Source organism: Mucor mucedo (genome assembly GCF_025094135.1).
Source record: "Mucor mucedo strain NRRL 3635 chromosome Unknown EV154scaffold_115, whole genome shotgun sequence".
In the NCBI taxonomy this organism is placed as follows: domain Eukaryota; kingdom Fungi; phylum Mucoromycota; class Mucoromycetes; order Mucorales; family Mucoraceae; genus Mucor; species Mucor mucedo.
In genome coordinates this window covers 84,752-97,294 of record NW_026252399.1, presented here as the reverse complement: position 1 = coordinate 97,294, position 12,543 = coordinate 84,752, and the positions used below count along the sequence as shown (strand labels likewise).

Below are 12,543 nucleotides of genomic sequence, written 5' to 3'. Positions count from 1 at the left end.
AATTCCTTGTGCTCCTACAGTCCCGTAATTGTTAAAGACATTTTGGGCTTGAGGCGGGTTGATTCCCTTCCGAGAGCTACGAGATTTATATAGAAATGTTTAGACCTCCTTATATAGGTAACATCGTCGATAGACGATTATTTTATAGTAAAAATAGGTTTATTCTTATTATATAATCTATAGAAGAACAGATGTTTTTTTCACACGTATTTTTTTATACCACTTACAGCAATCAACCCAGCCAAGACCAAAACACATATATGATCGCACCCATTTACAGTGTAAACCCTGCTATTCACAGTATGTCCTTCCAGTGGGTTCCAAAAGCCAAGAACTCAACCTAGGAGGCCACCATCCTATAGCAAAGACTAGCCGTAGCCGTAATATCGCAAGAATCGCAATGTATCTTTTTAAAAAAAGAACTAATAATTTAGTGTTTCTTGAAGAAAAAAGTTATATACGAACCTTTGAAATTTCATTCAAAAGAAAAAGAGAAGTGAGTTAAAGGAAAAGCAAAAGGGAAAAAAAAGTGTGTATTTATAGGCTGATTAACAAGGACTGGCTTATGTCAGGATGTTTTAATTAAGAAAGTGTGTGAACGAGATTATTTGGTAAGCTGATAAACAAGAGGTTATGTCAGAATGAGTTAATTGCTTGTTTCATCATCCATAATACTTAAAAAAGAAACACTTGCAAAAAACCTCCCAAGCAAGTCAGAATTTGGTATTTGTCTATCTGCGTTCCAGTAGTAGCTTGTAATGACAGTGAAGCAGATTTTATGGAAAACAGAAATCGATCATCCTATGAACTTTAGACGATATGACATGTCAATCGACGCAAAGACTTATGGCCGACTTATATGTAAACAATCATGTAATTCTAAAAAAATACGTTTGAAGAATATACGGAGTTCTAGACATTTCCCCTGTGGTCCTCTCGTGTGATTTAGATTTCAATAGGTCTCAATTTCAAGTAATGCAGACAGCTAATTTACACAACCGACACGTCTAAAATAATACCGCCGGCTATCTATAATGTGAGCCCAACCATTTACAGTTCAATCCCTGCTTTATACAGTGTGTCAACAGAAAATTAGGGAAGCTGATTGATCTAAGCAATAAAAAAAAAACCATACTTTGAAAAAATAGCATTATTTTGTGTCTTTCCTAATTGTGCTGTGGTAGAGATATATCCTCAAAAATCATGGGATTGCTACACCTGTTTATATTTTATATTGGCATGACAGAGTAGAATCAGGTGACACATCTTTCTATAGTCACCTTCTTTAAACTAATCAACAGAAATTCTTCGTTATTCATTGAGCAGAGTTGGTGTACCCGACTTGATTTTGACCGAGACACAAGAGAAAATAATTTAAAACTTGACGGCTGTTTTATTTCTCTCTTCTTTTACATGATATTTAACAGACCATTTACAAAACGCTACTTGGTCTATTCTTGCCTACTCACCAGTTTAACCTGTGCATTTCTATATGGATGGTGGGATTCAGCCGGGATCAGGATGAATGAATCAAGCTGGACTTGTACAGGCTCCGGTCGAAACCAGATTTGCACGTTTACGAATTTTTGCGTGGACAAACACAATGGGCCGTTTGTGCTTAGTTCCTCTGAGCCTCCACAAGTCAACCTCATCAATGGTGCCCAAGAAGAAAGCATGTGGTTTCAACCTAAACATAAAACAAGTCGTCCTCGCAACATTCAGTTTATTAACGAAACTTTATTTGTGTATGGACTTTACTCACCTTTCCACTTTTCGCACTTTTTGTATAATGGACTGATGCCACTGTTTAGTCTGATGAAGGAACATGATGCAACACCTCGTTCTTGGACATTGCGTGCTGCTACCTTTTGGAACGAACACACACCGATTGATTTCATTCTTCCCGGCGGACCGGATATTGTGCTAGAGGAAAATGATGCATTGACTGAACGACAGATACTTCCTTCGCGAAGGGCCATGTGTTTTCCAAAGGCCGTGGTGGGCACAGGAAATCGATGCTCACTCTTTTACTGTGAAGGACAGATTCCATCTCAGCATTACCAGGAATTTAAAGACTATGTGCTGGAACAACCTGTGCAACCGAATAATACATGCGAAGCATCCCGTGTCAGTTACAAAGAAACGGGACAATATAGAGTAGGGATCTTGAACCGTCAAAAATCGAGAAGGATCACCAACGTGCCTGAATTAATCGAGAGAATGATGGCACTGGATAAAGTAAAAGATGGGATTGATTATTCGGTGGTGACGATAGATTTCGAAAAGGGGTGTGATTTAATTCATACAGCCAATGTGGTGAAAGATCTAGATATCTTGATTGCACCTTTTGGCAATGGATTAGGATCTGGGTTATTTATGAAGAACGATGCGACAGTGATCAGTATTCCGTCTCGGTATTACACTGAAGATTGGTTCAAATACCCCATGACGGCAATCGGTAGACGTTTATTTGAATTTCAGTGTGATTCTAGCCACTGTCAGGAATACGAAGAGGATCGTGCAGCTGAGATTCTAAATAGATATGGCGTGGTATTAAACGCGACGGAAATGACAGAGTTTGTGGCTAGTGCTTATCCTCGCGAGGTGTTATTAAATCATTTGCCCGAAGAGAAAATTTATACACCGATCGGATTATATCATAAAGATGTGGAGCGAAGGATTGATGTGGATGGTTTCCTGCCTTTTCTGAAAAAAGTCATGGATAACAAACCACCGCCCAACATGACTTTTCCGGATACCTGCAAAAAAGAAAATGTCTGTTGCGATTCTGACTGTGGTGGACCACTAAGTAGAAATATCTTTGGTGAAAACAACGCCTGGAAATAGATTACAAAATCATGCTTTTTATGTAGTCCAAATCATTAAAACAAGATCTACACACGCACACACACACTGCATGTATTCATTTTATTTTTTCAATCTCCATTTCCTCTCTTTCTATACGGGTTTCCATGTGGCTAGCAGTGAAACACCAAGAACGTGCCCTGGATGGTGTTGCCTAATTTTTTAGAAGGTAGCAGTAAAAATATCATCTATGTGCGTCTCACTTTTTGATTGGTGGGGAAAATGAAAAAAAAAAAAACTAGGCTTTTAATATTTGACAATTTAATTTGTTTAAATGTATTGAAAATCAAGGGACAGTTACGATTGATCTCTCCAGAGTTTCCTGGAATGATATGTGAGGATATTTTATAAACGAGGAGATACTTCATGTTATTGACACTGGTCTCTCTATTTTTTCCCACTCCCTTTTTCTGGCTTTAACCGCCGTTTGAAAAAAAACCAAAAAGAAAAAAAAAAACTCCCTGCTTTAATTGACAAGATTCAATTATTTTAATTATTACCTTTTTACTTGTTTAACCTCTTTTGTTTTTGTTTTTGCTCTTATTGTTCTAATTTAGATTACGATATACTAAAGAAAGAGTGATTTTATGTCGACGTTAACGGTAGGAAAGACAACCCCTTCAGCAAAAGCCGCTCGTCAATCGGTGGAGCAAGTAGCCAGTGACTTTAATACGGATCCAAACCGAGGCATCTTTTCTTCAGATGTACTTGGTTTACGTGCATTGTACGGTGCTAACGAACTAGAAGCCGATGACGATGAATCCCTTTTCAGTAAATTCATTGGCTCATTTAAAGATCCACTCATCTTGTTACTTCTCGGCTCAGCCGTTATATCTGTCATTATGGGCCAAATTGACGACGCCATTAGTATCACCGTCGTAAGTCTTATATATAAAAAAAGAAAGAAAGAAAAACCTCCATGCTGACCCCTCTTCTTTTTTGTTTGCTTTACTTGTAGGCCATCATCATTGTAGTAACAGGTAAAGACGGGATGAGAGAAAAGAAGGGGGAGGGGGGGGGGTTTACTTTCTTTGTACTGAATCTCCATTGAATCTCTAGTTGCATTTGTACAAGAATATCGATCGGAAAAGTCCCTGGAGGCTTTGAATAAATTAGTCCCCCATCACTGTCATTTAGTCAGGTAAACATGAAAAAGCGGAATGAGAAGTGTGTTGTTTGTATTTACACCAAACTATATAGAGATGGACAACTTTGCGACGTTCTGGCCAATGACTTGGTACCTGGCGATGTCGTTCATTTCGGATTTGGTGATCGTATTCCAGCGGATTGTAGATTAACAAGTTGTGTCGGCTTAGAAATTGACGAGTCCAACCTGACAGGCGAAAACCGACCTCGTCGCAAAATGTGTGAAGCCATTTCAACGGCTTCGTTTGGAGAATTAGAATTAAGCGAGCGAGAGAATATTGCATTTATGGGTACTTTGGTACGTCAGGGACGTGGTGAAGGTATTGTGGTTGCCACGGGTAAAAGCACAGAATTTGGTCACGTCTTTGCATTGATGCAAGAGGTGGAGGTCCGAAAAACCCCTCTTCAAATCAGTATGAACGATTTAGGTAAACAACTCAGTATGTTCTCCTTTGCGGTAATTGGTGTGATTGTCTTGATTGGTGTCATCCAAAAGAGAAGTTGGTTAGATATGTTTACGATCGGTGTCAGTTTGGCTGTCGCTGCTATTCCTGAAGGTCTCCCCATTGTCGTCACAGTCACTTTGGCTTTAGGCGTACTTCGTATGGCCAACAGAAAAGCCATCGTTAAACAATTGCCTTCGGTTGAAACTCTCGGTAGTGTCAACGTGGTCTGTGCGGATAAAACGGGTACCTTGACTGTCAACCAAATGACCGTGACAAACGTATTCACTGTGGAAAACCAAGAAACATTTGATTACGAATACAAGATTCCTCAAAATATGTCGGAAGCTTTACGTCAAACACTTCGTATCGGTATGTAATTTAAAGAAAGAAAAAAAAAAAAAAAAAGATCGACATTTTTAATCTAAATTGCTTGTCTATTTTAGGTAACCTGTGTAACAATTCTCAAATTGGTGAAGGAGGTAAAATTTATGGTCAGCCTACTGAAATGGCTTTATTGGAAGTTGTTCTTCGTAGCGGTATGAAAGACGAGCGCATGGTAAGCAACATAGAATTTTCATAAAAGAGAGAAAGAGAGATCTAAAACCAAAATATAGCATTACGATCGTTTGGATGAAGTGCCTTTCAATTCGGACGTCAAATACATGTCTGTCACCTGCCGTGAAAAGGACGATGGAGAATCCACAGGTACGATTTATATCAAGGGAGCGACTGAAGTGATTATGGATAAATGCACAACCTATTATACCTCTAATTATACAAGAGTACCATTTACCCCTGCCTTGAAGGAAATGGTAGTGCAACACGTTTCTGCCATGAGCTCACACGGTCTGCGTGTTCTCAGTACTGCCTTTGGAGAGAGTGAAAATGATTTATGTTATACCGGTTTCTTGGCTGTTCATGACCCACCCCGTCCGGGTGTAGGTGATGCCATTAAGAAATTGGTCCAGGGTGGTGTCAAGGTGGTGATGATTACAGGCGATGCTGAAGCTACTGCTATGTCCATTGCCCGTCGCTTAGGTATCCCTACCAACAGTAACGGAAGCTGTTTAACAGGTTATGATATTGAACACATGTCAGAACGACAATTACAAGAAATGATTCATACGGTATCTGTGTTTGCTCGTACAACGCCCAAACACAAGTTGGCGATTGTGCGTGCTTTCCAGGAAACCGGTGCTGTGGTAGCCATGACAGGAGATGGTGTGAATGATGCACCCGCTTTAAAGATGGCAGATATTGGTATTTCGATGGGTAAAAGTGGTACGGATGTCAGTAAAGAAGCCTCGGATATGATTTTGGTAGATGATGATTTTTCCACGATTTTACATGCGATTGAAGAAGGTAAAGCCATCTTTTACAACATTCAAAACTTTTTGACTTTCCAATTGAGTACGAGTATTTCCGCACTTTCTTTAATTGCCATCTCTACTTTGTTTGGACTCAAGACGCCTTTAAACCCCATGCAAATTCTTTGGATCAATATCATTATGGATGGACCTCCTGCACAATCATTGGGTGTGGAACCTGTGGACCCCGAAATCATGAAGAAACCACCTAGATCCCGTAACTCGAATATTTTGACAAGACCCTTGATCACACGTGTATTGACTGCTGCCTTTATTGTGACTTTTGGTACTATGTTTGTGTATATCTCTGAAATGGCAGATGGCGTAGTTACCAACAAGGATGCTACTATGGTAACTAAAAGTAATAATTTTAGAAATCCTATTGTGTTTACTAAAAAAAAAGGACGAAATGGTAGACATTTACGACGTTTGTATTTTTTGACATGTTTAACGCTTTAGCGTGCCGATCCGAAAAGCAATCGATTTTCACGGTTGGATTTTTTTCAAACAAGATGTTTAATATGGCGGTGGGTGGATCGATTTTAGCGCAAATGTTTGTGATTTATGTGCCCTTTTTCCAAAGTATTTTCCAAACGGAGGCACTTTCAATCTACGACTTGACCAAGATTGTGTTGGTGACCAGTACCGTGTTTTGGGCTGATGAAATTAAAAAGATGGTGCGTAAGAAAGGTTTAGGAATTGGAAGATCTGCTGGTTCTTATCGTATTGTACAACAAAATTCCGATGATATTGAAGAAGCTATTGATCTTGTGTAGAAAGGACATTAGATTTTTTTTTTAAAAATATTTAATTTTGAAATAAAAAAAAAAAGATATCTCTAGAATAAAAAAAAACCCCCTTTCTCTTCCTTTATGGAAACATTAAATGACTTTGACATGGTCTGGTTGCAATCAGCACCAGTCATGGCACGTATCTTTTATCAAAAGTACCTTGTTCATACACACGTTGTTTATTGTCCTGACCAAGACGGCTCCATGCCTACACCTCGTACTCTATCACGACGCATTTCACAACTCTATGAATCCGTAAGCCCTCCCCTTAAAATAAATCCGGACATTACACTTTTTCTCTTTGCCTCCTCCTCCTTTTTCAAACTAACAGCCTAGAAACAGAGTGAAAAAAAGAAGTTGGCGATTTATTTTATGCTTCCGGCCACCGAAAAGAAACGAGAAGCGATATTCACTCTACTTTTGAAATTCATACCTTCGCTGTCATGTTATTGCCTCACGGTACCCATGACGGAATACCAGTGGCATTTATTATTAGGTTGGTCTGGCGAGATCAGTGATCTCAGTTGGAAGGAACACTGTAGTATCGACTATAATCCCGAAGCATTCCTACCATTTACACCACCGACGAAGAAGGCGGCTCAAGCCGAATGGACTGAATTCGAAGCTCATTTTGTCATTTCCAACGAAATCTTTTACAAGCAGGTAAAACAATCGTGTAAGAAGAACAAATTCTCTCTCTTTTCCTTTGTGTGTGTGTGTGTAACAGAATTAACACCTTACATATTAGGCATTGATCGTGGACTTGACCAAGGATATGATCTCGTTTGACAAAGACGATGTATTGTCTTTAAAAGAAGGAACGAAAAATGCCATTCGTGGCTTAATGGATGCTGCACCTTTATCCAGGTTTGTACAAACATGAGGCTGTTCGGAGGAATGGGAGAAAAAAGACTTATTCTATAAATGCGTAGTACGATGATTTGGATCATTGACGAAGAATTATTATATGGCACCAAATTAAATTTGATCAAGGACCGGGAAAAGTGTGTTTTAGACTTAAATCCATACATGTATTATATTTAACAAGCACAATTATAGGAAAGAAACACTTTTGACCAAGTACCGTAAGGAATTTCAATGTGAGGTCCAAACCATGGCAACCATTATGCCTGTTTATTGTTATAAAATGAAACAGACATCCCTATCCAACTCTCTTGCACAGTAAATACCGTCCCTTTTTATATACATGTGTGTGTGTTTACTTACTTTTTTTTTATACCTTTTTAGGATTAAACATCGACATCATATCAGTTACTCCAAATCACTTTTTATCACGGATAACTCGTCATTGACCGAGCAAGATCTTTTCGATATTAAAATTGTACACCTGTACGCTTATGGCAAAATGAATGAATCCAAATGGGCCTCTATCTTGTAAGTTCTTTTCTCTTACAAAAATGACTAAATGAGTAACCCTAATTTTTTTTTTTAAAAAAAAAAGTTTACCTCATCTTGAAAAATTGGAAACGCGTGAATATGATGAAATGGATTACATTTCTCCCGATCTACTGTAAAAAAAAAAAAAAAGATGTCTTTCGTCTCATGAATCCGCAATATTAACGATTTTTGTATGGTTAGAAATGTAGAACGGACCCAAGCAGAATATAAAATCCCCATGCTATCACTTGACAATGAAGGTCCTCTTACACGATCCGAATTCATTGGTCGTCATGGCACGTTCCATTCTGTCTCCGCTCAGGTACGCATGCACATACAAACACAAAAAAAAGTCAATAGTCAAAGTGTTTATAATTAACACACAAAACTTAGTCATGCAAAGTATTGGATAAATGGGCTCAGTGTATGATGGAGACCAAACCAATCCAAAGAAAAATCGAATCTACTGTAGCTGGGGATTCTATTTTAAATATACTGGAAAGGGTACAGAAATCACAAACGGTAGAACGCATTCAACAGTATATCGATGATGAGGACACCTACAAGGAGGGCCAAGCGTTACTAGAGATAATCTCTGAGACGGTGTATGATTTAGATACAGATATCGTGATACTAAACGGTACCTTTGATTCTATGCGCACCACACTTGTCTTATCATCGGAAGGCTCTGTTCAAAGGGAGATCTGTGATACTTGCTCTGCTTCTAAATGTCAACATTGTGCAGCCATTTTACTATGTTTTCAAAGATACCCGGATCGATTCAAGTTGGGATTGCCGGATTCGGTGATTGCTTCTCTCAGTAGTTCACAGACTTCCAGCGGTAGTCAGAAACCTGTAATGAATAAAGAGGAAGCGGAGTGTAGGAAAGCATCCCGAGAAGCATCACCTGCAGAACGCGGGTCCCAAGAAGTAGTGTCTCCACAGCTTGCATCTCCGCGTTCAACATCTTCATCACAACAAAGTGAAGGTAAAAGAACAAGGCTATCTCAAGAAACTAATGAAGATGAACCTAATAAGAAAAATAAGTCATCCGTAAGTCTTTTTCATTTTTTTCATTTTTTTATCCTTGTTAATATTTTTCATTTGAGCAGCAAGAAGATGATTTTACTGAAGAGGCTGGAAAGGTAGCCAGTGCAGAGGTAATATTAAAAAAAAAGAGGGGCCGTCTTATATGATTCTCACTAAAAAAAAAAAAAAAAAAAAAAAAAATGTAGGCAAGTGGCAATAGTGGTGGACAACAAACAAAATATACACTTCCGTCGCTCCCATCTGTCCCAAGTCAAGGTAGCTCCTCTGGTAGTAGATCGATTTCCTCTCTTCTACTCAGTAGTCTTTCTTCTCAAGCCGCAAGCTCTTCTTCCTCTTCTGCTCAAAGTAAAATATCGACCTTGTCTCTCCTTTCCTTACCTCCCACACCTTCCCAACCCACTAGTGATGTATCTTCAGACAACCAATCAACTCAAGCATCCTCTCCTGGACAATCATGGCATGTTGTACGTCCCCCCGAGCGCTACACGAGTAACTTGTCCTCTTTAGGTCATGTTTCTACACAACAATCAAGCGGTTCCAATCATACAATTAGTAGTAATAGTGAAGGGAGACGCGACTCTGTTGCGGATGCATCCTCACCGGGGATCCGTTTTCCTGATACAGTGGAAACGACACAGGATGAATGGGCACCTAGGATACATTTCCCTGATTCGCTTAGTATCCCGGCTAGGATAGACGAGGAAGAAGTACCTGTGCCTCACATTGCACCGCCACGTAATCGGTATAATTTACGAAGCACGACACGTGATGAAGCAGAGGTCGATATCAATAATGCGGCTACGCAACAGTACGATTCCACGCAACAGTATGATGCCACGCAACAGTATGATGCCACGCAACAGTATGATCCTACACAACAGTACGATCCTACACAACAGTATGATGCTACACAACAGTACGATGCTACACAACAATACACTCCTACACAACGGTATGCGACACAACAAGACACTCAAGAAAGAAAGACGGTGATGCTCGATTTATCTGATAGTGAAGAGGAAGACAGATAAAAAAAAACAGGAAGTTATAATGTATGAAAATAATAAATAAAATAAATAAATAAAAAAAAGGAAATTTTTTTTTTTTTTAATAACGAGTTGAAATGGTGGAAACGATACGAGAGACTTGATGTTTTAACTTTTCTTTATCATACATGGAATAAGCTAATTCGTCCAAGGGTACACTGTCCAGTAATCGGATGGTAATTTTAGGCGCTTGTTTCACGCCTGTCGACTAAAGAAAAAGAAGATGAGTCAATTTTTTATAAAAAAAAAAAAAAAAAAAAAAAAATGTTTTTGTCATGTCCATCTTTTTACCTTGACAAGTGGGAAAAGACGATCTCCTAACAATTGTTTCTTTTCATGCAAAGCTAACCCTTTTAACGTATCTAAAAACTTTTCAATTTCCTCACCCAAATCTTGTGGTTTCGGTGCCACAATAGGTATAGCACGCGACGACACCTGTTGTTGCTGTTGTTGCTGTTGTTGCTGTTGCTGATGTTGTTGTTCCTGAAAGATATCCAAAGCATCTTTGGCTTGTCGTATTTTCGTCTTTAATACGACCTTGTTAAATAAACAGGTGGCCAAATCCTTTTTTTTTAAAGTCAGAATCATATCCACAATATCTTCCACATGCGCATGATGTTCCTTTTCAATCGACAGGACAGCTCTTGTCACTGTATGACGTCGTGTCTCTGAAGATGTCTCTGTCATGACACTAGCAACACTTTCAATCGATCCTCGTCTTCGAAAGGTAGGTCGCACTTCTTGCGTCGTTGCATGCTGTTGTTGCTGTGGTGGTGGTGGTGGTGGTGGCTGTGACTGTGGGTGATGATAATAATTAGGTGGTGTATTAATGTAAGCACCAGAAGCTAATGCAGATAAAGATGCCTGCTGTTGTTGTCCATGAAGCTCTCTTTTTGTAGGTTGTGGCGGTGGTGGATAATGTTCGTGTTTAACAGGGGGAATATGAATCTATATAAACAGAAAAAAAAGGGGAGAAGGTTGATACAAATAAACAAATAAAAGGGGGATGTGGTACACGTCATTGGCAAACACTTTTTTTTTTTTTTTACCTGTCGTGGATCGTAACTATGACTGTGACGACTAGTATTTCTTTCCATGGGTTGGTATAATTTGTTAGCAGGTGAATAGTCCACGTGAATCCCATGAGATGAATAAGAATGTTGTTGAGGAGAATAATGTTGCTGATGTGTTTGTGGCACAGCATAATATTTTCCTGTTGGTGCAACCACTGGTGGAGGGGTTTGTGGTGGCAATGGGGGGATATGAGAGTATCTTTGCTCGAAATCACGGGACCTTTGTTGTTGTTGTTGTTGGTGGTGCTGCTGCTGCTGCTGATGGTGCTGCTGCTGCTGCTGCGGATGGTGTTGTTGTATCTGCTGCTGCTGATGCTGCTGCTGCTGATAATAGGTTGGATGATCAACAAAAGTGTCAACGGGGGAATTCACCTGAGGATCATTTTCACGCGGCTTCTTTGGTTCATGAAAGGCAACGATGATGGGTTTGGAAAGAATATAAATGCCATCCATATCTAACTTGGCCTTTTGAGCTTCATCCGCTTTACTATAACTGACAAAGCCAAATCCTTTGGATTGCTTTGTTTGTGCATTCTTCATGACACGAGCAGATATGATTCGACCAAATTTACGGAAATGCTCAAAGAGATCTGCGCTCTTGACATTCAGGTCTAGGTTCTTGATATAGAGGTTGGTATAATCCACCGTAGTGTCCTTTTGCGGTGTGGGTGACGTGGTAACGACAGTACCGCTACTGGACGTGGTTGTATTGGTAGTGGGTGTGGCTACCATAGCAACGGTACTAGCACAGCCATTGGTGGAAGAAGGAGGAGGAGGAGGTGTGTCTCTCCATTTGTTGTTGTTGTTGGAAACAAAGGGAAGGACCGTACTATTAGGGAGTCAAATGAATATGCGAGCTGATATGCTGTGTTACAACTTACATGATATTATCCTGCAGCTGCTTGTTGTTCTGTTTAAACACACAGAAAAAAAAAGATGAGAAGAAGAAGAAAACAAAGAGAATGAGATACATACCATGATATGTTCTGCGTCTTGAGCATGTTCCGAATTAAAATATTGAACAAGAGCATTGCCTTTGAAAGTGGTGGCTTGTTCTAGTAATATTTTACACAACATCATTGGACCATAGGGACGAAAGAGCTCGTACAAGGATTTATTGTCGATATGGTTGGGCAGATTTTTTACATGAAGGATACCTGCATGTGCTTCTGGCTCTGGATAGTCACCGTAGGGAGGGTTGATCTTGAGTTGTAGTCTGATGCCTCTAAAGGTTGTTCCATTTAACAAGGTGTAGGCGCGATCAGCTATGATGATTAAAAAAAAAAAAAAAAAAAAAAAAAAAGGAAGAATTAGGAGACGTTGTATTAATGGGGAGGTAGTCAAGGGTTACCCATATCCTT

At 39.4% G+C, this 12,543-nt stretch overlaps 4 protein-coding genes across 4 annotated transcripts; 3 read left to right on the top strand and 1 right to left on the bottom strand.

The window, feature by feature from the left end:
• Positions 1-1,977: 1,977 nt before the first annotated feature.
• EV154DRAFT_428042 (uncharacterized protein) lies at positions 1,978-2,847 on the top strand (the record flags this gene model as incomplete). The annotated part of the gene is made up of 1 exon (XM_051596393.1): positions 1,978-2,847. One exon carries the CDS (start codon positions 1,978-1,980, stop codon positions 2,845-2,847), a length of 870 nt encoding a protein of 289 aa, XP_051453491.1.
• Positions 2,848-3,452: 605 nt separating this feature from the next.
• On the top strand, positions 3,453-6,600 carry EV154DRAFT_428033 (PMR1-type calcium-transporting P-type ATPase; the record flags this gene model as incomplete). Its single annotated transcript, XM_051596392.1, has 7 exons — positions 3,453-3,743; positions 3,824-3,845; positions 3,925-4,006; positions 4,066-4,826; positions 4,901-5,013; positions 5,072-6,175; positions 6,241-6,600. The coding sequence occupies 7 exons, from the start codon at positions 3,453-3,455 to the stop codon at positions 6,598-6,600; spliced, it is 2,733 nt and encodes a 910-aa protein (XP_051453490.1).
• Positions 6,601-7,003: 403 nt separating this feature from the next.
• EV154DRAFT_28819 (uncharacterized protein) lies at positions 7,004-10,238 on the top strand. Its single transcript, XM_051594790.1, has 10 exons — positions 7,004-7,291; positions 7,364-7,482; positions 7,548-7,619; positions 7,675-7,797; positions 7,864-8,010; positions 8,078-8,146; positions 8,215-8,335; positions 8,407-9,066; positions 9,126-9,173; positions 9,249-10,238. Exons 2-10 carry the CDS (start codon positions 7,391-7,393, stop codon positions 10,092-10,094), a joined length of 2,178 nt encoding a protein of 725 aa, XP_051453489.1. The 5' UTR covers positions 7,004-7,291; positions 7,364-7,390; the 3' UTR covers positions 10,095-10,238.
• EV154DRAFT_428019 (uncharacterized protein) lies at positions 10,171-12,358 on the bottom strand (the record flags this gene model as incomplete). The annotated part of the gene is made up of 5 exons (XM_051596391.1): positions 10,171-10,317; positions 10,401-11,057; positions 11,543-11,924; positions 12,064-12,092; positions 12,158-12,358. Coding segments are annotated over 5 exons (1,416 nt in total), but the record flags the coding sequence as incomplete, so codon positions are not given.
• Between the last annotated feature and the right edge of the window lie 185 nt (positions 12,359-12,543).